This window comes from Paramormyrops kingsleyae, chromosome 4, assembly GCF_048594095.1.
Source record: "Paramormyrops kingsleyae isolate MSU_618 chromosome 4, PKINGS_0.4, whole genome shotgun sequence".
In the NCBI taxonomy this organism is placed as follows: Eukaryota; Metazoa; Chordata; class Actinopteri; order Osteoglossiformes; family Mormyridae; genus Paramormyrops; species Paramormyrops kingsleyae.
This window is the reverse complement of record NC_132800.1, coordinates 16,657,811-16,681,833: the sequence shown is the minus strand read 5'-3', so window position 1 is coordinate 16,681,833 and position 24,023 is coordinate 16,657,811. Positions and strand designations below refer to the sequence as shown.

Here is a 24,023-nt window from a genome sequence, read left to right as displayed (position 1 = left end):
TTTGGGAGGCTGGTGGTGTCCAGTCACGTTATCTTGGATCATTCATGGAACATTCAAAGGCTGAAGATCTGCAGCACCATTTAAGTAAGTGTAGTTAGAGTTTTTGTTCATGGAATGTTATTTGGATGATTTAAAGATACAAGATGTGTTCATTTAATTGAAGCTTATTGCTTTTAGATGGAGTTTTAAAATATTTCTGAAATTATAAGCAAATTTGCAATCAAACATGGTGTAATCGTTTCAGTTTTTCTTTCTCATGTCAAATTGTTTAAATAAAATATTTCTATTCTTAGGATTGTGTGTGCCTACTAGACAGGAAGAATCTCCTTTCCATCAGTATGGAGGGGTTAATGTGAACTGGAAGTTTCTTAATAATTTCCAGTAAGAACATGCTGAACTACATGGAGGTCGGCATTTAATTAATGTTGGAAGCTGTGGATTGCACACGCTTCACAATTCACTCAAGACTGGCTTCTCTACATGGAATACTGAGAAACTGTTGAGAGCAATGCACTTTGTTTTTCACAATGTCAGTGCAAGAACAGAAAATTATACAAAACTTACAGGCTCATCTCTTTTCCACTCCCATTATGTGGACACAGATGGGTGGAAAATCTGCCTGTTGCAGAGAGCCATTGAGGTATGGCCACAGCTTAAAGAGTATGTGGAGGCAGTCCATGGAAAAGAGCTACCAAACCCTGCAACCTCCTCTTTTGATACTATTCAAGCAGCAAGATCCCCTGATAGTAGTTTGCTATCAGCTTCTGGATGCTTGATGGTACATGGAAAAACTCCAGGGCGAAGGTGATGAGCTGGTGGGGAACTGAGCCGAAGGCGTTTGCGAGGTCTAACCAGACGACATGCAGGTCCGACTTGCTGTGCCTGGCTCTCTGGATTTGTTCCCAGATCATCGTAGCGTGTTCCACGCAGCCAGGGAACCCTGGGACGCCTGCCTTCTGGCAACCAGTATCGATGTAATTGTTGACTAGGAGGAAGTTGGTTAGGCATATAGCCAGGATTGAGAAGACGATTTTCCCCTCCACATTTAGCAGGGCAATGCCTCTGAACTGGCTGAGGATTTTGGACTCCTTTTCCTTTGGGATGAACGTGGTAACTGGGATGCGGAAATTACGCACACTATGCTGCAGTGCGGCGGGAGTAGGGGCCAAAAGTCGTACTAGGCGGAATTGGCGCACAGAAAAAAAAAATTGATGTTGCGGACAGGAAATGGGAGCCCAATGAACACAATGTGGACTTATCCTATTTGTTCGTATGTCTGAAAGTTCGTAAGTAGAGGAACGTCTGTAAATCCAACATAACGGAATACATATGAACCTTTACTCTTACTTTCACCTACATTAATTTTTGAAACCGGTGGAAACGCAGGCAGGTTCTCAAAAGGCAGCAAGTGAAAACCAGCCCAGCACCAGTTCCGTGTTGGTGGAAATGAGGCATCAGTACAGTGTTCCCAGGTCCAGCCAAATGTCTGCTTAAAATCTACCCAGTGGAAGCTGAAACTAGCCCAATATGTGAAATCCCAGTATACTGTATGTCAAAGAAATAAACCAGTTTGTTGCATCCTTATCATATTCAAATACTGACTCCTGTCTTCTGCAATCCCCCCCCCCTTGTGAAACTGAACAGGTAAGAAGTGTGTGCACATACATTAACACGTAGACATCCCTCTGTATAAACACACTGGGTTAGAGGGCGAGTGCCACCTTCTTTATTTATGTTCGGGTGAGTAAGCCTAGTGTAGTCTGGGTTTTTATTTTCTATTTTTGTTATTAGTTAGAATCTTAACTAAACAGGGTAGGGAAGATGTTTTGTTAATTTCTTTCCTCTGACGCGCCCATGTTCTTTTCCCTGGGTCTGGCCCATCCTCCCGTGTTCCCAGCACCCAAATCCCTGTATTGGTTCAGTTAGAAAGACTGAAAGCTATTGCTCACCATGAAACCATGACACTGAAATCTACTAATCAAGCCAGAAATCAGACCTAAATATCAACAGTTACATAAAGACAATTACAAAATCAGCCTCCAACCCCCTTAAAAACACAGCAAGAATTAGAGGATTTCTCTCTAAACCAAATACAAAAAAGCTTGTTCATGTGTTTATTTTCAGAAGGCTAGACTATTGTAATGGTGTCTTCACAGGTCTTGGTAACAAATCAGTCAGACAGCTACAGCTCATCCTGAATGCTGCCACCAGAGTCCTCACTAACACCAAGGAAGTAATTAATAATAATGCTGATTATTAATCAATTGTTATGCCGAATGGTCGCCTCCTCCAAACTCGATTGCGGTATCCCCGTGAGTCTGTTAATGTGAGACTTAAATGGGATTCACTAATTACCAATATCACTTAGTAACCTGGATTAGAAGGCTCGTCCACCGAGCTGCATCACCAGGTAATGCACACGATAGGTAGCGAAGCTCCCCTCACGGCCAATGAAAGAGAGTCTGTACTGTTCAGGCGAGTTTGAGGTTCAGAGCGTGTAGCAAGATCGCACAGAGGCAGGGACTTAGTGTGAGTACTCAATGACGGAGGCTAAAGTTGTGTAAAAGACATGCATTTATTCCTAGCTAACACATTAACTAACATAAGACAGACATTACACCTAACACAAACAACAAACACGAAATAACGGAATAAAACAAACAATGTAATTATGAAAATGCATTGACCGGATTTAAATGAGTAACCTTAAATGGGAAATACTGTTCTGCAAAGCAAGCACAGTTTGTGGAAACACGACCCTAAAGTCTTATAGCAGGTTAACAGAACAGCTGAAGTTGTTAGAATGAAAGGAAGTTGGTTTACTTGGTTGAAGAGTGGGGGGGGGTCTTGGCAGTTGACGGCAGAGCTGCTGAGCCGATGGCACTCAGGAAGGCACGGCGTTTGGAGCAGTGGAGTGGAGCCCCTTTGGATTCTCTCTCCTGGTGAAGCTTTGTCTTGGGTGCTGTTCTCTGTTCAGCTGGGCCTTCACTGGCAGGCTTCTTGTGGGCTTCTCTTCTCCCGGGCTGATGGTCTTTTCGGTACTGCTGCTGGGTGTTCTCTACGCTTGATGATCTGTTTGCCCCGGCTGCTGTTCTCCTTCGGGCTGGCGGTTATCCTCTGCGCACCTTTGTTCTGAGGTGCTAGATTTTTATGGTCTAAAGTTCATGAATAGGGATGACCAGGAATTCGACTCCTGGCCCAATGGCTGGCCATCCATTTGGCGGGCTTTCGGAAGGGGGTCTGTATCAGTCCTTTTGGGATTTATGGCCCGACTGATTCTCCCTTTACTGATGATTTTCATTAAGCTGTTATAACTTTTGATACATCCACTTTTATGGTAATCACTGACCAGATTTGGGAACAGGAGTGATTTTCCATCAGTTTGACACCAAATATGCCATACCAGCTTCACAGGTACATACCTCATACCATCTGTATTAATTGATTAAACAATTAATTATTTTATCCATGTGACTGATTCATATCAGTATAGGATACAGGTGTTTTGGGTTGCACCTCAATAGATGTTACACTTTGTGCGGATATTACATTAAATATTCATATTACAAACAGCACATCTTATCCATAGATAGACATGGCCATTAGTTTGTGGTAATATCAATATAAGTTGCACATCTGGAAACAACATATTTTGTTTGGTGTGGCTTATGCCAATTGATATTCTCCAGAATGGATAAGATACACCTTAATTCAGTTCTTTTAACATAGCATGGTAGAAACAAAGAAACTTGGTGACTGTCCACCAAGATCAGATAAGGACCACAAAGGAATGTTGGAAGAGAAGGGGGGGTTTTAACAAAGAAGACTCTCTAAAAGTTAGGACACATTGGTTACACTCACTTTCCAGATTCTTCTGGTATACCATGAGAACATATATACAATGGTAGTTATGCCTATCTATTTAAATTTATGTGTTCAAGTGCAAAGGGGTAAAATAGGTGATACTCCGTGAACATGGTTATAAGGGTGGCACACAAAACACTAAGATTGTCTAAGGACACATACAAACATAACATATCTGTATATTGAGACTAGTAGTCGTGAGTAAATCAATATACAGGGTATACAAAAGCCAAACTTAACTGAAATTTCCTTTAGGGTGTTTGTCTGTTGGGTGAGTGAGATGTAAGGCAGAGTGTATGGGGAGGGGGTTGTGTGCCAAGTCGAGGGACCCCTGTCCGTGAAGTCCACTCTGCTTGTCTGTAGATCCCTAAATCTTTGGGCAATAAAAGTTGGAGTGCTAGCCTCCCTGGTTCTGTGTGTGTGTGTTTGTGTGTGTAACCCCCTTTTGGTGCCTCTCGTACCAGGCTCGGCCTTGTCTCAGGCCACCTGGAATTTAGGCCCTGTGATATGTGCATGTGTGATCCTACAAATGTAACTTTTTTTTGACTGTTTGTTTTTTTTTTTTTTGGCTTTTACACTTTTTAAAATTGTCTTTTAAAAATTGATAGTGAACCTTCTTGTAAGTGCCACACCACAGTTCTGAAGTACCTAAAAAGTACCCCAGCTGCGATGGTACTTTGGGTACTGGAGCATTTGGTACTGGTACTCGACCAGAAGTCAATGGAAAAGGGAAAGTGTCAAGGACTCAGACAGCTTGGGCGCGAAGGCAAGGCATGGTGCAGGCAGGAACAGAAATGTGGACGACTCACTTGCCGCTCACAGGAACAGAAGGGGTTTATTAACGAAAACAGAAAACACTAGGAGTACTACAAAATAAATGGACCGCAAGAGGTCAAAACTAAAAGGGGAAAAACAAAGACTAACTACAAATATGGCAGAGAAACAAGGGGCAGGTAGGCAGGCAGGCAGGGTACAAATAACAGAACATTCAAAGTCAGTAACATACATCAAACAATGAACCACTAAGGGACTGAACTGAGGCAGGGACTTACTAAACAGGAACTAAACAGGGAAACTAAGAACTGACAAAGAAACAAAAAAAAACCAGAATCTAACACTGGGAATAACGAAGACCGGTAAAACACAACTAAGGCACAATGCAAGAAACCAAAACTGAATACAAATCACAGGACTAAACTGACACAAATGAAACACTAGAAACAAAATATGAAAACTGAGGAGGCAGAATTCCAACAGTTGACCCTTATGAAAAAGAAGTATATTTAAGTGTACTGTAAGTATAATTTTTCTAAACTAAAAATTAGTATACTCTCATTAAACTTCTTATGTACTTAAAAGAGATATACTAAACAAAGTCTGTGCTTAAGTATACCTGGCTTAAACTGACATGTATTGAGAAAAGTCTAGCTTATATGTAACGTGTATTTCATCTTTAATTTTGGCATTCAAAACCATATTTGTTCATTTTGAGTGACAGAGAAAAAACTGTTTTGCAAATTTTTATTAGTGTTATCTGAATATAGTCATATCGCCACTGTGCTGTTTGTAGCAATTTCAGGTATAAAAATACAAATAACTAATATTACTAAATAAATACACTTAAAATATATACTTTAATAAACTAAAAGTGGGCCAATTTAGTCCCAAGAAGTATACTTAATGAAATAAACTTTAAGTAAACTTTTTCTTTGGTAAAGGGAGCCATGTGGCCGACAGGGAGCAGGGGAAAAACACAAAGACTGACAACAGGAGGGACGGGATGAGCAGCGACACCTGCTGGTCAAATGGGGAAGGGACACAAAAGGCTGGGACAACAGGAGCTGACCCTGACAGGAAAGTACCAAAAAGTACTGTACCTGGTGCAGTGGAAAAGCCCCTGAATAAATTTGCCTTGCTTTGCAATTGGATTCAAAGGCTACTGACATAAACAGCTGATCTAAATGTAAAAGACCAGGAGGCAGCAGGAGAGAGAAAGAGAAGCTCCCCTAGCAGAAGAAAATGAAACACAATAAAACACACTCCACCTCATACAGGGAGAGAGAAGTGTGTGTGTGAACAGACTCACATTGTAAGAATTCTGCTCTGGTCCTGGGCACTAATTCTAGTAGGACGGTGTCTTTGGTAACTGGAAAGAGACAGAGAGAAACAGGGATGTGAGTAAAAGGAATTTACTTGTGCGAGATGGACTTCACTCACTGTGGAGACAGCAGCAATAGGGGAACAATAACAGGCATTTAACAGACTGCAAATCATTGTAAGTTTCACTTAATACAGATTTTTGTTTCTATAAAATGTAGAAGAAACATGTTTCATGTGATCTGGGTTTGGCAGCCAGTAGAATGTGGAGCTCTTTCACCAGTTATCACAAAGATTCAAACTTACTGATAACAAACTGACTTGGTCACACAAATGTGTAGCTGTTTGCTATCTGCAAACTCTCTCTGCATGGTCTACATCAGGGGTGGCCAGTCTAACCTGCAAAGTGCCAGTGTGTATGCAGGTTTTTGGGTAAATAACCTTTAGGTCAGCTGTTCGACCCCAGGTATGAGGATTCTTCAGCCAATCAGTCCTCTAATTAGTAATCCAGCAAAAGCCCGCAGACAGCAGCCCTTGCTGGGTAATATTGGTCTATATTAACATGAACAGACTAGAAAATGTATTAACCTGTATGATGGATCTCTGCCATTTTCTTTCTGCAAACATTCTCCAGTTGATCTTTCAGTTCAAAAACCACCTTCCTTAAATTCCCAAAATCAGATCTTCTGGGTCCAAATCCAGCTTCAGGGGTGACAGGAAGACCCTGGAACCTCTACAGACACACAGTGTGATTTAAACAGCTTCATCAAAACAAATGTGTATTTTAATGTAATTAACAGGACTATTAACATCTGACAAATGACAGACTAGCTGAAATACAAATGAGAACATGCATCCATTTGAATACTCTGATTTCCTATTGTCAAAGTAGCTGTTCTGTTACCTGGAGGAAATGGATGTGATCCTCTGTGTGTGAAAGCTGCTCCAGCTCAGAGTGTCTCCTCTTCAGTTCATCAATCTCCTGCTTCAGTCTCTCCATGTCTCCTTCAGCCTGACTCACTGCAGCCTTCTCCTGATCTCTGATCAGCTTTGTCACCTCAGAGCGTCTTCTCTCAATAGAGCGGATCATCTCAGTGAAGATCCTCTCGCTGTCCTCCACTGCTGACTGTGCTGAGCTCTGTTGGTGACACAGGGAGCAGAGGATGGTAAATTACAATTGGCCCCTTTTGAGACTCCAGAGAGCCTCATTGTACAATAGTGATGTGAGCTGACAGGAGGTATAAAAACAGCACAGGGCTGGGGTTTGGAGCGTCACCATGCTGGATGCCTCAGGTACTGAAACCCAGCCAGCACTGATTGGAAATGATCACTCATTAAGCTCATACACTGTCAGCTGCAGGGATTTGGCAGAGACTGGTGGCTGTATGGGGCAGGTTGGTTGTCACCATTAGGTTTCAGTTTAATAGGTGACTTTCTTGGTGTTTATTTGCATTATGCTGGGTTGAGAAAAGTTGCATTTTTCTCAAATGGGCCTTTTATGGTATTTTTCTAAATAAATAAGCTACTACTGCTGCAACACTTGGTTAAACTCTGTTATCTAGCAACTTTGTCCCATTAAATCTCTGACCCAGAATAACCCACAGCAGCATTACTTTGACTAATACCCATAAGTCTATAAATCTGCAATCTGTTGAATCTGAAAGAATTAATATGATCACAAGTCAGCTGTTATCTTCTCCTCAGGTTCATACTCACTGTGAATGAGCCCACAGCCTCTCTCAGCTCCTGCAGCTCCTTCTCTCTCATCTGAATTCTCTGCTGAAATTCCCTCTGAGTTTCACCCATTTGTTTCTACAGATAGGAAACAAGATGACAAAACAAGTTTGTTTCATTAGCTGAGATCATATGCATTAATCATCCTGTCCAGGGTGGACCCCAGCCTTGGGCCCTATGCTGCCTGGGAAAGGATCCAGGCGCTCTCTGTGACCCTGACCTGGATTACCGGTTAGGAGATGGATGGATGGATGGATGGATATTATTAAATGATTTATTGACTGTAGGTAGGATAAACTGGTTATATACCCTTTGGTCCTGTTTCCACCTGGTATTAACATGCGTCCTGGGTGATCCAATCACAAGTGGGCAGCGCTAATTACAGGTGTGAAGGCACCCAGGACACATTGAGGATGAATTGAGATCCGATCACTCAAACCACATTGGGAGGTGGTCTGGGCCGCATATGGCCACATTCTTACAGCAATGTGAAGGCGAATGTGTCCTGGGCTGCATTGCAGGACCGGCTACTCAACTGACGTCCTATTTGATTCATGTCAGATCACATGTCAGTTGATAATGAGCCACTGTGTAGTAAACTGCACTGTGAACAACAATAATGCATCTTTTCTCCTGCGATACTAAAAACTCTGAATCTGCTGGGAATCCGGACCGTCGAATTGGAGCAACATTGAAATGTTGTCTTTGTATTTTTTAACCTCATATTTTTGCACGTGAATTCAGACCATCGAATTTCCGATGCATATTTCCAATGCATAAATATTCAATGTTAGAATTTCAGTGGCATATAAAATTCAAATTCTGATGACACACAGATTTACTTCCATAAGTTTCAGTACAAATTCAATCAGAACTTTTTAAATGTGCATTTTCTGTTAATTTTTCTTTCATTTTACCAAACCAGTATTTTCATAGCAATTATACTCACATGTGTTAAGACAAAAGTCATTTTTATTTAAAATAAATTTTATCATTTATATAAGAGCACTTCTGGTCTGACCTGTATCTCTGTCCTTCCTGCAGCAGCTGAGACTGTATCATGGCCTCTGTGTTCATCCATCACACACAGCAGACAGATACACTGCTGGTCGGTACGGCAGTAGACTTCCAGGAGTTTGTCATGGTGGGAACAGACCTTGTCCTGCAGACGTCCAGTGGCATCAGTCAGCTTGTGCTTCTTAAAAGCTGGAAACTCATAGTGAGGCTGGAGGTGAGTTTCACAGTAAGAGGCCAGACACACCAGGCAGGACTTGACAGCTTTGTGTTTTCTCCCAGTACAGAAATCACACTCCACATCTCCAGGTCCAGCATAATGGTCAGCAGGAGTAGCTGCTTGTAGTCCAGTCTTCTTCAGTTTCTCCACCACTTCAGCCAGTATGGTGTTTCTGCCCAGAACAGGTCTGGGTACGAAGGTCTGTCTGCACTGGGGGCAGCTGTAAACTCCAGCATGATCCTCCTGATTCCAGCAGCTCTTAATGCAGCTCATACAGTAACTGTGTCCACAGTTGATAGTCACTGGATCCTTCAGTAGATCCAGACATATTGGACAGCTGAACTGGTTCTCATCCAGTGTGGAACTGGCTTCGGCCATTTTACCAGGAACGCTGATAGGATTCAGTTTCGTTTTCTCTCACAGTCGTCTGTGTGTGAGAGTGGGAGGAACTTCCTGCTTCTCAGGCTGCAGTAGGTGTGGTTTTGGACTGAGGCCAGACTGAGAAGAGCAGACTGGGCAAACACTGGAGTTTGAATGTGTGCATAAAATCAAACATCAGATTAACTATAGAGACACACACACAGTTCAGACTACATAATCCACCTGAAGTTAAGCTGGTTAAGGCCTGGCCAGTACTTGGATAGGAGACCAACTAGGAAAGTTAGGTTGCTGCTGAAGAGGTGTTAGTGTGGCCAACAAATTAGCTCAACCTGTGGTCTGTGTGGATCCCAGTGCAGTGATGGGGACACTGTGCTGTATAAATGGTGTGTCCTTTGGATGAGATATAAAACTGAGGTCCTGACTCTCTGAGGTCACACGACTAAAAAATTGCCCACTATGGCCCTGTGCAATCTGGTCTCTTAATCCTTCCCTATATCAAATATTCTTTCTTACCTTAGTTACTGTCTGGTTTGCGTACTGGTGCAGAATGGCTGCTGTCACATCATCCTGGTGGGGGCCACACAGTGGTGGTGATTGAAGTGGCTTCCCTTTGCTTCTGTGAAACCCTTCATTCATTCATAACTGTTATTGACATTGTTTTTCCCTAAACAAGCTATATAATTTAGGTAGAAAGGTATTAGGGAGCAGTTCTATTGAATTAATTTATCTGTCTGTTTAGATGCTTGTCTGTTTACAGACAAGCATCTGAAGCAGATGTACCGCAAAAATTTGAAGCTGTCATGTGGTTTCAGGTATAACATGCACATATGTGCAATTATCGATAAACTGTGTCAGGTTTAGACAGAACAAGCTTTTTTTTTTTGTGTTAACAATTATTTTTATTGTCATTTCAGAATGGTAGAGAATACAGTACATTATTTTAGACTAATATCATACCCCCCACCCACCAACCCACCCACCCGGTAAACTTATTCAGTACAGAGGATATACAGGATATTGCAGTGGAGAATGGTACAGAATGCAATACTCAACCACAAGAAAAGTAAAAAACTATACATCAATACAAAGTAAACTGTACATCAGAAAGAGGTAACAAAAGATTTAACAATATCAAAAGTAGCAGTCCAGGTCTTTAAAGTTTTTGTCTTTGCTCCATGGATGTGGGCTGTAGATAATTCCAAAGCGACAATGTCGAGCAGGGATAAGCCCCACACACGTCTAGACATTAAATGAGGAGGAATCCGGCGACTGACCAACATTTTCTTAGCAGCAGTGAGAGCAGCTAAAAGTAGATTTCTCTGTTGCTGTGACAGAGCCAATCCAGAAACGTTATTTAAAAAAAAAAGATCCAGAGTCAACACCACATCTTTCTCTAACAAGAGTGAAATGTCATGAGCAAGCTGAGACCAGAAACGAGAAAGTGCAGAGCACTCCCAAAAAAAGTGTAAGTATGTGCCGAGGGCCCTCTGCGGACATAGATTACACTCCGGGGAAGGTGACACATGCATATAAAAACGTTTTAAAGGAGATAGATAGAATCTATGTAGTAATTTCCAGTGAATCATCTGATGATTTGGGTTTTTTGACGATGACGTAATTGTCTTCCAAATTTTATCAGAGAATAAAGTTTGTATGTCACCACTGATATCCTTAGACCAGACAGTTGTTATTGATAATGGTTTGTATGAGTTTTTGGAGAGAAAGGAGTAGATATCCGAAGCAGCAATAACAGAGTTCTCAGTGGGAAGAATAACCTTCCGCAAGGGATGTATAGGCAATTGTGCATCCCAAGGGACTCCATATGCGCGAAGAGCTGATCTAATGCGAAGATACATAAAAAAGGAGGTTCCTGGTAGATTGAAAAGAGCCTTAATATCTTGAAATGACTTCAGGCCTTTATCATCATAGATGTCACCAAAGGAATTTACTTTACATTTGATCCATTGAGGACAGTAAAATGGGGATTTGCCTGATAGAAAATTATAATTATTGAACAGGGGTGAATGACGATGCCACTTCCAATTTGGCTCTATCTTTCTGGTCACTGATCTCCAAGTAGAAAAAAAATGTGTTATAATAGGGCCAAAGCGAAGTTTGCATTGTCTAAGTGAGACACCAGAAAAAAACACATACTTTATATTATGAGGAGAAACAAGAGAGTCTTCAATAGCCCACCATGAGGTTGACACATTTGGTTTAAACCAGGTTGATACAGTATGGAGAGTGAAGGAATCAGCATATAACTTGAAATTAGGAAAGGACCAGCCCCCATCTGATCTGCTACGCTGTAAAGTAGATAGTTTAATTCGTGGGCGTTTACCATTCCAAATATAATGGGATATTGCTGAACTGAGTTTTTTCCAATAGCCAACTGGTGGGGGTAAAGGAATCATGGCGGAATAGAAATTAACGCGAGGGAGGATGTTCATTTTAACAACCGAAATTCTTGCATGGAAGGAAATAGGAAGATGCATCCAATTTGCGAGATCTGAGGTGACTCTAGCCAGACTGTTATTCAAATTTTTAGAGGCAATATCCTGTAGAGATGGATAGATATCTACACCTAAGTATTTGAAGGAATGCACCACCGGAATAACCCCCGAGAAAGTCGTGGACCCAACACAAAAATTTAATGGAAGCAGATATGACTTTGTCCAATTAATTCTGTATCCTGATAGGGTACCAAACTGATTAAACAAGTTTAAAACGTAGGGAACTGAAAGAACTGGATTGTCTAAGAAAAGCAATATGTCATCTGCAAATAAAGATATGTGATGTACAGTATTCCTAACCGATATAGGAAGTATAAGTTCGGATTGACGTACAGCTTGAGCAAGGGGTTCTAGAGACAAAGCAAAAAGTAAAGGTGAGAGAGGACAACCCTGGCGGGTGCCTCTTCCAATCGGAAATGATTGTGAACTTATCTGACCAGTAAGAATGGTAGCTGAGGGATTAGCATAAAGAATTTTTATCATATTTATAAAATTACGGCTAAAACCTAGGTGGTCTAGCACTGCCCACAAATAGTTCCACTCTAAATAGTCAAATGCTTTCATTGCATCTAAAGAGAGTATAGCAGAGGGAGAAGTCAATTGTTCAGATGAAGAAATTATGTGAAGTAGTCTCCGTAGATCATCTGAAGCAGAGCGAGATTTAATAAACCCTGTTTGATCCTGATTGACAAGCTTAGTCATAAAGCCTTCTAGGCGGCTGGCTAAAACTTTGGCATAAATTTTAACATCTGTACCAATCAAAGACAGAGGGCGGTAACTGGAACATAAAGTAGAATCTTTATCTTTCTTTTAAAGAAGAGATATAATGGCCATGTTCGTATTTTGTGGAAAAGACCCTTGAGCAATTGAATATTGCATCATATCTAGCATAAGGGGCCCCAAATTGGACCAAAAGGTCAAGTAGAACTCAACTGGTACGCCATCTAGGCCTGGAGATTTCCCTTTGTTCATAACTTGGATTGATGATTCTAATTCAGTAAGAGATAAGGGTCTAGCTAAGAACTCAGAGTCTGATTCTGACAAATGTGGAAGATTAAGAGTAGATAAAAAGAAGTATAAGATGTGGGTTCACATTTAGAGTTGGGGGTATATAGTTCATGATAGAAGGAACAAAAAGTGTCGTTTATTCTCTTCTGGTCAGTCAGAACCTCAGCGGTTTGAGATTTTATCGCTGAAATATTAGCAAATTTCTCATTATTACGTAGTCTTACAGCCAGTAAATGGCTAGGTCTGCTATCTTGAAAATTTTGTTTTTTTGTTCTGTTGTAGTATGCCAATCTAAATATTTTGTGTGTCTTATTTTTCAGAGCAAGTATATGTGGCCAGTGAGGTATCTGAGAGCTAGGAGGAAGATGAGACAGTGCAGCTACAAAAGGAATGATATCAGCCACCATCCATGTCCATGGGTAATCTGGCACTCAGCTAACTGCACCTGCAGGTCGGGCTGAAGGGCCCTAAAGGCTTCCAGGAGCTCCTTCTCTCCACCCTAAAACTCTTAAAGCCATCAAGAAAGAGTCACTGTTGATATTGGAAAGCACCTCAACGTGGACTGCCCTTGTGGTGAGCCACTTAAAGAGTAGTCCCCAGCGTTTCTCATGCCGACGGCGTATCGGGACCTGAAATGGGCCAAAGCAGTCCATCCCTGTCGAGTAGAAGGCTGGCTAGTGCAACCTGAGGCGAACTGGGGGTAAGTCCGCCATTCTGAGGGTGACTGGTTGGGCCCTCCACCTCTGGCACTCTATGCAGGAACGCTGTTCTCACCTCACAGCCTCTCTTCCACACAGGATCCAGTATTTCCTCCTGAGCTCTGCAAAGAGACGTTCGGAACCTGGGTGCTTCAGATCACTGTCAGTCTGCCTGATGAGAAGCTTTTTAGTAGGATGACTTGAATCCAAGATGATTGGATGTATGACCTCTGATTCTACGTCGGGGCGATGACACAATCTGCCACCTTCTCTTATTAGCTGCATTTCATCGTCCAGTTCTGGCGCTAGCATGATCAAGCGGCTAGACTTCGGAACAGGCTTACCGTCAGACAGATACTGGAATTACTCCTGAAAACTGCCTTGTTGTGCCCTTAACCCCATCTATCCATACTGCATGTACTGCATCATGTGACCACTGCTTTATATGATGCATGAGTGTGTTTGCTGTTTTCTTCCTCCCCAGGTCTTCCTGAGGAGGTTCCAGAGAATCAGTCTGAGGACAGGAATTCAAAAGAACAAAGGGACACTTCAACTTGCAGAGGTAGTTTGATTCCATCTGAATCAGATCACACTTTGCTAACCACTGACCACTTTGTATGTCGTCTCACAACCAAAGTCCATTCGGAAGGAATTCAGAACTTCGCTTACCTCGTGTTTTATCTTACAGAATTAGAACAAAAATTAATAATTCTTTCCCTTCACAATCTACACAGTAATGTATAATAACAAAATATAAAAGGTATTTACATATTTGTACATTTTATTAAAAATACAAAACTGAAATGTCACATTATAATAACATAAGATTTGGGAAAGTGAATAACTGAATACATTGCAAATGCCAGGAAGGTCATGTCATGTTTTCCTGTTTTCAATAAAATTATTTTATAATATAGTGATAAATATTGACATTGAGAGAATCTCTTAAATATTGTGATATGATTTTTGGCCTTATATATCTTAATATATACATATGTCTCTTATCTTGTTGTAACATCATTGGCAGTGTCTAAACCTGTACGTTTGGGGAATAACGGCTCTGAAAATAGGAGCCAAACCAGTGAAGCAGGAAACTCTTCACAACAGCCAGTATCAGGTCTGTAAAGCATCCTTCCTTTGCGCGTGACTCAGTAGTCAGGCTCATTTCTCACATTCACACAATATAAGATTAGTTAATAATTTAGCTTTAAAGACAGACTCTTTTGCTCTGTACTATACTGTAAGTTACCATAGGCTGCAATAGTGTTAACTTTGTGTTTTATATACTACTGTGCTGTTTGACTGATTACTGTTAGTCTTTCATGACTGCTGACAAATGCAGCTGGTATATTTGCATATATGTTCTGACAAAGCGAAAATTGTGTATGACTTTATTTAGGTTACACAAACACAATAAGAAAGAAATGGACACAAGATGAGTTTAAAGCAGGTGAAGACATGTTGATGGACTACATCACATCTGGCAGGGTTCCAGGTGAAGAATGTATTAGGTCAACTCCGGAAGCTCTCAGAGATAGAACCCGGGAAGTCTTTAAATTTTATGTCAAGAACCGGATTGTGGTGCTTCAACGGGAGTGTAAGAGAGGATGAAAAGATGAAGTGGATTTGAGGACTGAATCCCTCAGATTTTTGTCCTTCCAAAGGTATCTAAAGGGGAGTTTTCACTGGCTTTTTATATACACTCACCTAAAGTATTATTAGGAACACCATACTAATACGGTGTTTGACCCCCTTTCGCCTTCAGAACTGCCTTAATTCTACGTGGCATTGATTCAACAAGGTGCTGAAAGCATTCTTTAGAAATGTTGGCCCATATTGATAGGATAGCATCTTGCAGTTGATGGAGATTTGTAGGATGCACATCCAGGGCACAAAGCTCCCGTTCCACCACATCCCAAAGATGCTCTATTGGGTTGAGATCTGGTGACTGTGGGGGCCATTTTAGTACAGTGAACTCATTGTCATGTTCAAGAAACCAATTTGAAATGATTCAAGCTTTGTGACATGGTGCATTATCCTGCTGGAAGTAGCCATCAGAGGATGGGTACATGGTGGTCATAAAGGGATGGACATGGTCAGAAACAATGCTCAGGTAGGCCGTGGCATTTAAACGATGCCCAATTGGCACTAAGGGGCCTAAAGTGTGCCACGAAAACATCCCCCACACCATTACACCACCACCAGCAGCCTGCACAGTGGTAACAAGGCATGATGGATCCATGTTCTCATTCTGTTTACGCCAAATTCTGACTCTACCATTTGAATGTCTCAACAGAAATCGAGACTCATCAGACCAGGGAACATTTTTCCAGTCTTCAAGTGTCCAATTTTGGTGAGCTCGTGCAAGTTGTAGCCTCTTTTTCCTATTTGTAGTGGAGATGAGTGGTACCCGGTGGGGTCTTCTGCTGTTGTAGCCCATCCGCCTCAAGGTTGTGCGTGTTGTGGCTTCACAAATGCTTTGCTGCATACCTCGGTTGTAACGAGTGGTTATTTCAGTCAAAGTTGCTCTTCTATCAGCTTGAATCAGTCGGCCCATTCTCCTCTGACCTCTAGCATCAACAAGGCATTTTCGCCCACAGGACTGCCGCATACTGGATGTTTTTCCCTTTGCACACCATTCTTTGTAAACCCTAGAAATGGTTGTGCGTGAAAATCCCAGTAACTGAGCAGATTGTGAAATACTCAGACCGGCCCGTCTGGCACCAACAACCATGCCACGCTCAAAATTGCTTAAATCACCTTTCTTTCCCATTCTGACATTCAGTTTGGAGTTCAGGAGATTGTCTTGACCAGGACCACACCCCTAAATGCATTGAAGCAACTGCCATGTGATTGGTTGATTAAATAATTGCATTAATGAGAAATTGAACAGGTGTTCCTAATAATCCTTTTGGTGAGTGTATATTTACAATAATAGTTGACCTCCCAGGATTTTTTTCTCCATTTACATAGATAAATATTACAAAAGGGGAGATTTTTTTTTTACTGTTAACAGTGTTAAAGGTAGTTTCATTAACGGAGATAATTGTTCGTCCGTTTTTTTTTTTTTTTTTACCTATTCACAGTAATACATGTTTGAAAAAGGCAGGTTCTGTTTACTATTTATGGTGTTAATTGTCATTCTAAATGTGATTTTTTTCGTTGTTTTTTTTTTTTTTTTTGCTTTTTACAGTGTTAAATGCTTTTTTATGTTTATACTGATAGTCAACCTCCCAAATGTGTCAAAAGGGGAAAAAAAGTTTGTTTGTATAACATCACCTGCTGAATGAATACAAATGATTATTAACTTTTGTGGCCCTGTGTTAACGGCATCTTCTGCCTTTCATTCACTATTAATTGTTTCTATTACTATTGTTACCATAATCTTTTGCTTGATTCTTTTTCAACCACCTTATGTGACATCACTGTATAAGGGGGGGGGGGGGGTGATGTCTCTTTGGAACCTGTATGGAAAAATGACCCAACCAATTAAATGGCTGCCATTTTCACATCTTGGTTCTTCAATACCTGCAATGGGTTTGCACCCCATCCTGGGTTGTTCCCTGCCTTATGCCTGTAGCCTCAGGGATGGGCTCTGAACCCCCCGCGACCCTAAATAGGATAAGCAGTTTCAGAAAATGGATGGATGGATGAATGGATGGATCGATGGCTTCTTTGATATTTAAAAATCAACCATTGAACAGATGTGAGGAACTCTTTTCTCTTTTCTTCTCTGAGCTGGAGGTTGAAATGGCCACCAAAGACAGTTTGCTCTGTATCAGATAACGGTGGATAAGGGGATCAGATTTGTTACCCTTAAGCTGCCAAACACAACACGGCTTGGGCTGTTACGTGGTGCTGATTTCAAACACTTTGTCAAATATCCATCCTCTTACCCAGTACAGAGTTACTGGGAGTCTGTTACAGGAAGGCAGGGGAAACTAGGGAGACCATGGGAACTACACACACACAGAGCAGGGGTGGGACTCATACCCACAACCCTGGAAGTGTGAGGCTATAAGCTACAAAACCAGGCCCTGTACCAGCTGGCTTTGTTAAACATCCAGCAGCACAAATTTCAGAATAAGGACGTCATTGTATTTAGTTAGTTTGGCCTGTTAATCTGTTCTGCTTTAAGGTCTCTCTGTTCAGATGACCTGAAGTCCAGGAGGAGCTGATTAAGGCCTTTTCCAGCAATGATAAAATAAAACGTCTCCTAGTGACAGCTGTCATGTTCGGAAGGCAGGCGAGCCGTGGAAGCAGGCGAGAGCAGCCAGGAAGTCAGGTAAACAGGGTTTATTAGGCGAAAGACAGACAGGCACGGACATCTACGGACACTACAATGACGAGTCTGGGGAAGACTGACTCAGACGAGGACTAAATACTACAGACAAGCTAAAGGTAACGAGCAACAGGTGAGAACAATCAGGCAGAAACAGGAGGTAACGAGGTGGGCGTGGCACACATTAGGATCGGACGGAGCGGGGCGTGACAACAGCCACAGTCCATCTTCATGGTGTTTCTCCAAAACAGAGCCTTCTTCCCAGTCTGTGTTTGTGTGCGTGTCTCCAGTTCTGGCTGGAGAATGAGATGGGAAGCAGCTTCAAAGCGGCCTTATCTCCGGCTTTGTGTTTCTCCACTTGCAGTATTATAGACATGTCCAGTGTGGGGTATACAGTATTCCAGACATGTCCAGTGTGGGGTATACAGTATTCCAGACATGTCCAGTGTGGGGTATACAGTATTCCAGACATGTCCAGCGTGGGGTATACAGTATCCCGGAAATAAATCTGCCTTCAGATAATTATCTCTTCCTCCCTGAAAGTGCCCCTGAGAAACTCCCTTTTCCGAGCTATAACTCTGCCATTTATGACGGCCATATTCCTGCAAGTGAATCACAAACTATACCCTTCTCAGGTCTGTACCTTGGGCTTCTGATTACTCTGCCTATGCAGGCTGACATGAACTCATAATATCTTCTATCATCAGACAGCTGATCTGCCACCAAGCACATATTTATAAAAAATTTTCTACAAGACTATCAATCAATAACTTATTCAGGGAGATGCAAGTGATCAAAGGGTTGCTGATTCAAATCCCATTGTCAAAAGTTTGCTGGAAGGTTGCTTGTTCAAATCCCCTGGTTGGAAAACTGATTTCACTGTTGGGCCCTTGGGCAAGGCCCTTAACCCACAGCTGCTCCAGGCCCCAGCTGACCCTGCTTTCTGAAGTGTCCGTCACTGTGGATAAAAGCATTTGCTAGATAAACAAATATAATGAAATCGCCAGACATCAATTCTACATCATTAATATAGTTGTGGACACAGAGGCCCCACAGAAGGTCTTATCTTGATCTGTCAAGGCACAGGGTGTACAGGGGGAACAGAATGTTCTACTTGAGTCCATTTCGGTTTTGGGGGGCTGCGTGTGTAGAAGCCTGAACCTCTGTTAGTGTGTCGCCTGCCTCCTCTATTCACGGGACCCCCAGTGTGCAGAACCGTGAACAGGACATAGATGTGCGATTCCCATGGTGGTGTTCCAGGGACTGACCGGGGGGGCTGGGAATTACCACTGTCGCCCTAAAAACCCACATCTTGTCGGAGTGGCGAGGAACTGACATACATTCTGAGCCCCTCCCTCTGGGATCAGGGCTGCCATCATATTTCATGGTTCTGTTTAGCGAGGGGAGGCGTGGCCTCAGTCTGCGTCATACCTGAACCCAGAATGTGATGAGCAACCACTTCATTAACAGATAAACTTTAGCAATCACACTTATTGTAATTAAGTTGCTTTTAACAGATGCTTTTATCCAAAGTGACATACGATTGAGAAAGCAGATCAGAGAGTCTCTGGGGCAATTGGGGGGTTAAGGTTCTTGCCCCAGGGCCCAATGGTGACGTCATTCTGCTGACCGCGGGATTTGAGCTTCGTGAGTCCATACCTGCTTAGTCACACCGCCCTAAGTTTGCTGCTCAATTCGCTGCTTTCTCAATTGTAAATCGCTCTGCAAAAAAAAAGTCAGTCAGACCTTCATGCAACTTCAACAAAACATCGGGGGGGGGGGGGGGGGGGGCAAGGGACGTCGCGATATAATGTAATCATACGATTACGTTTGCAGCAAAATAAAAGGACAGTGAAAATGTCGGATGAAAGCAGAATGGAATATGGGAGTATGGGAGACGATCCTTTTATAGCATCCAGGTTTTTTAATGTTTGCGAGGCTGAGTTTGTTTATATGGCGAGGAGCCCAGCACCAAGTTACACAAGATAATAAGCTGGAGGAAAGCAGCAGGCAAAAGCCCGACCCAGACGCAGCCCTGATACACGCTGGTTGGCGGCTGGGGAAACTTGCCGCGCATCAGCCCTCCAGCGGCTGTTTCTGCTCACGGCAGGAAACCGCCATCTACTGGTGGGATTTGGGAATTGCATGTAGCGCAAGAGTTCCTGGATATTGTTACAGTATCATGGACCTAAAGACTGATTGAGGTTTGACTCAAAACACAATATTGTGCAGTTTGGGGATTTGCGTGGGTGTTGCTGTTCTCATAATCACAGGTCCTGAGGGCCCATACATGCTGGTGCTGAGCTCTGATATTCTTAAGTATTATTTTTTATAACTGATGCGCTTGGACTCGATCTTTCATCCAATGTTTTGCTGTTTTTAATCTTTCCAAGCACTTCGGGTAACGGAGCGACGCCCAGCACCGTATCAATTTGCTTCCTTATTTGTCGTTTTGATAAAAGCGTCTGATAAATATGTAAAATGTAAATAAGTATAAATGTAAATACAACACTAAATATGAAAAAAATGCTGGTAGTTTTCTCTCTGGTAGGTCTCTCTAATCTTACATCCCTCGGAGAAAAGCCTAGTGTCACATGGGGTTAAATGTAAATGTGTAGTTTTCTGGATCTTAATCTGAAAGTTAGTTTATCGTTTACCCAGAAGGTGGCAGCACATGAACACTGCAAAACTGCAAGCTTGGCATGTCGCTTCGTATACAATAGTGCGCTATCCGTATATTAAAAAGACTACATAATTACATGCATAAATAAATATTTTTCCTTCAATAAAGAATAGAAGCATGTCTACACAATATACCCAAATCTAAGAATCCCCCTTGGCAGCATGTTATGCTGTAGTTTGGTTTTGTTTTCAGCTCCATACTTTCCCAGAATTACCCTGGACTGCTTCCAGTACTGAAGCCCAAAGAATCAAACACGGAGCTCACATAACTTGGCATGAGGTCCCAGAAATACCTAAAGTGGATGTAGTTTTGACTCCGGCCCATGGGGATTCAGAGCAGATACAAATGATCGCGAACCCATGTCTGATTTACAGTGAAAGGTTACTGAACACAATGCACAGCCTCTGTAATGACTCCACTGTCCAGCAGGAGGTGCTACATGAAAGCTGCACAGCAGGAGTAAACAGGCTTCCAGAGATGATGCACCGCAGTCCCACAGTCCTCTAGTCTTAAGTGCTCTAATCTTGTGGTCCCTCTATACCCTGGTCTCATAGTCCCTAGTGCCCAACTCCCCCTTTGCCCCACTTCCATGATCCACAAGTCCCTAGTCTCCTCGTTTCTTAGTCCCCTTGTTCCTAATCCCATAGTCCACTACTCCTTAGTCCCCTTATTCCTAATCCCATAGTCCGTCGCTGCGATATCAGGCTGCTGCGCTCAGTCACCAGAGAGCGCGGATTAAGTGTGTTACTCAGTTACGCTTCGGGCAGCGCTGAACCGGGACATTAATAGGATAGAATAGGAAGCCCTTATTGTCAGTGTACAGGTAGCAAATACAATATACAGACAGAAATATATAAAATGTACATATAGAGGAGAGGGGAAAAGCCCCCCCCATTCATCAGGATTACATTTCATTATATTAAATTTTATTCAGAATCAGAATTCACTTTATTGGTACAGCTGCATGTACTATTAAATTTTTTTGGAAGTTTTTGTGCATTCACAGACAACATAGAACAAAAGTCATTTTGCATGGGTTTGGCAAGCTGAACAAACATTGATTTATTTCTGTCTAACATACGTCACACTTCAGACAGAGTAAAAAGGGTTATACTGGTTAAAAAGCAGAGATTTTACCTTTTTGCCATGGAGAAGCAGAGACATGTGACACTCTGATAAGGTAAAAATGATTCCTCCAGCACACAGTGAGCTATCCCAGCATGCACAGGGACACGGGGGAGTTATAAACATAAAACCCTGGACAGAGGGGTTCACTGAATGAGGTGGTGAAGCTGTACAGGAGGGTCAGTCCATCAGAGGAGACTCTGTAGAAGGACAGAGTACCAGCCGCCCAGTCCAGATACACTCCTACTCTGCGGGAGCCTGAGGACTCTATGGGTATGTCAGTCTCTTTATAATTGTGCCAGACAGAGTAACTGTCAGGAGAGCAGCTCAGCATCCATGACTTGTCATTGCCTCCAAGCCCACAGTCAGTACTGTATCCTTTCCTCCTGATTCCTTTATAAGTCACTCCTATCAGGGCTCCATCTCCACTCCACTCAGCCTCCCAGTAACAGCGACCAGTCAGACTCTCTCTGCACAGAACTTGGAGCCAGCAGTCAAATCTCTCTGGATGATCAGGATATGGCTGCTCTGCCTGCCGTGTCACCTTCCTGTTCCCCTCTGACAGAGACAGGTATCTGTGTGCTGTGTTGGGGTCCAGCGTCAGCTGGCAGGAGTCTGTAGGCAAGAGGAAGAGCGATTAATCCCATCACGAAGCCCAGCATCTCCATCATTATCACTGTCACACCTCACACACTCACTAACACAGAACTTGCTCCAATACACACATTTTATTCCCAATATACTCATGTAGCCGCCTGAGTCTGCGGCGCTCCGGCTGCCCCCTGCGCTGTGAGACACGCCGCGCTGAGAGACTCGCTGGGGACCGAACTGCACTTTAGCCTGCGCTCTATTATTCTGTACGATACACAAAATATAAAAACGAAGCAGGAATTCAAGTATGTGAAATACCTCAGGAAATGTCGGACGCCCGCGCGACGCCAGCGGGAAGACGCGCCAAAATGATGCGCGTGTTAAACTAATAGGCTTAATTACGGGTAGATAAAATTACAAACAGCACTTATCAAATATGTTAACCATACAATTATACGACACAGATTACCACTAAAAGTGAGCTTGTCTTTACGTCACAATATGAACTTCTTTCAAACCACTTTGGACACACACCTCTCTCCAGCAGCGAGCCGACGCGATGCTCCCAACGCGGACGCGGACGCATCTAGGCTGGTTCTCCGCAAAGCGCAACACTCGCGTATCTGCACCGCGCATGCGTACACGGAAACGTTTATAGTTCTCCGGTCAAGCCGTGTACTTTGCTCTTGCCATATTTAAGTATTTTTATTAGTAAATTATTATTCTGATATTCCCTGCACACGTACCACAGCAGTGAGTTCCCTACGTTTTACAAATTCTTTTTTTCCCCCTCCACCACCCCCCCTCTGCGGAGGACTGCTTTATTTCTATTTAAATATTTATTTATTTATCTATCTATTTATTTATTTGTTTTTATTTACTTCCTCAAGAGAAGGAGAGGGAGCGAGGTGGGGGGGGGGGGAAGGAGAAGAAGGGGGATAGAGAGAGAGAGAGGGAGAGAGAGAGAAAAAAAAGAAAAAACTTAATCTGCTTCAATGTCTGCTGAAGAGAGAAAACAACCACCAACATCTGAACGAATCACATCGAAAATCAAACGTTAAATGTTATTGAACAGCAGACACACCCAGCATTACAACACATGCCCAGAAGCAACAGCCGATCAAGACAGCGCACGTCCATGTGCACCTGTCCGCACACCTGTCCGCACACCTGTGTGTGTCAGTGCGCTGGTGTTCATAAGGTTTCTCCATGTAAATGTCTAGTAGTGGGTGTGGGGAGCCACAGCCCCGCCCCCCCAGGACATGAAGCTGACATGGAGGAGACCCGGGCCCCAGACACCCAGAAAAGGGCAGAGGATAGTTCCGGTGGGGGGTCATCCGGCAGCCATATCGCAGGAGCCCCAGGGGGCCGTGGCGGCGAGCCCGCAGGCTCCGCTGACAGCCGGCCACACCAGGGCAGACCGGAGCCCGGGTCCAGAGATCCAAGGGCCCCCCCACCCCACAGCCAGGGCCCGACAGAGCAGGAAGGGCCAGGCCCCATCAGGCAACCGCCGAGAGTGAGCCAGCACACACCAGAGCATCCAACCCCGGACATCGCGAACCACCAACGCATCGGCAGCCGGAGGCCCCATTCACCGGCAGGGAGTGTGGCGGGGGGGAATAGAGCCTGAGATGTTATTCCAGGTGGAGTCTAAGACCCAACCTGACACATGCGTATAGACAAACAGGCGCACACATACACAAGCATGCTTGTGTACATTTTACAGGGCTGCCAACTTTGATCAACTGGCTGGCGTGAGATTTTCAATTCGGAACAAGGCTGCACACACATGCATACGCATTTATATGTATGT

The 24,023-nt window shown here is 43.1% G+C and overlaps 2 protein-coding genes and 1 long non-coding RNA gene across 3 annotated transcripts in view; 1 reads left to right on the top strand and 2 right to left on the bottom strand.

Annotated features, from left to right (window-relative positions):
• LOC140588913 (E3 ubiquitin-protein ligase TRIM16-like) overlaps window positions 1-24,023 on the bottom strand; it is a 48,423-nt gene that overhangs the window by 5,603 nt on the left and 18,797 nt on the right. The window contains exons 2-5 of the mRNA XM_072711570.1: window positions 7,678-7,773; window positions 6,866-7,099; window positions 6,550-6,694; window positions 5,951-6,010 (exon numbers count right to left, since the gene is read on the bottom strand). Coding sequence (XP_072567671.1) covers window positions 5,951-6,010; window positions 6,550-6,694; window positions 6,866-7,099; window positions 7,678-7,773 — 535 coding nt within the window. The remainder of the gene's footprint in view (window positions 1-5,950; window positions 6,011-6,549; window positions 6,695-6,865; window positions 7,100-7,677; window positions 7,774-24,023) is intronic.
• Window positions 8,687-9,307, bottom strand: LOC140588965 (E3 ubiquitin/ISG15 ligase TRIM25-like). Its single transcript, XM_072711613.1, has one exon. It carries the CDS (start codon window positions 9,305-9,307, stop codon window positions 8,687-8,689), a length of 621 nt encoding a protein of 206 aa, XP_072567714.1.
• Window positions 13,345-15,210, top strand: LOC140589026 (uncharacterized). Its single transcript, XR_011990208.1, has 4 exons — window positions 13,345-13,531; window positions 14,014-14,091; window positions 14,557-14,646; window positions 14,929-15,210. It is a non-coding gene; the product is annotated as an uncharacterized lncRNA (long non-coding RNA).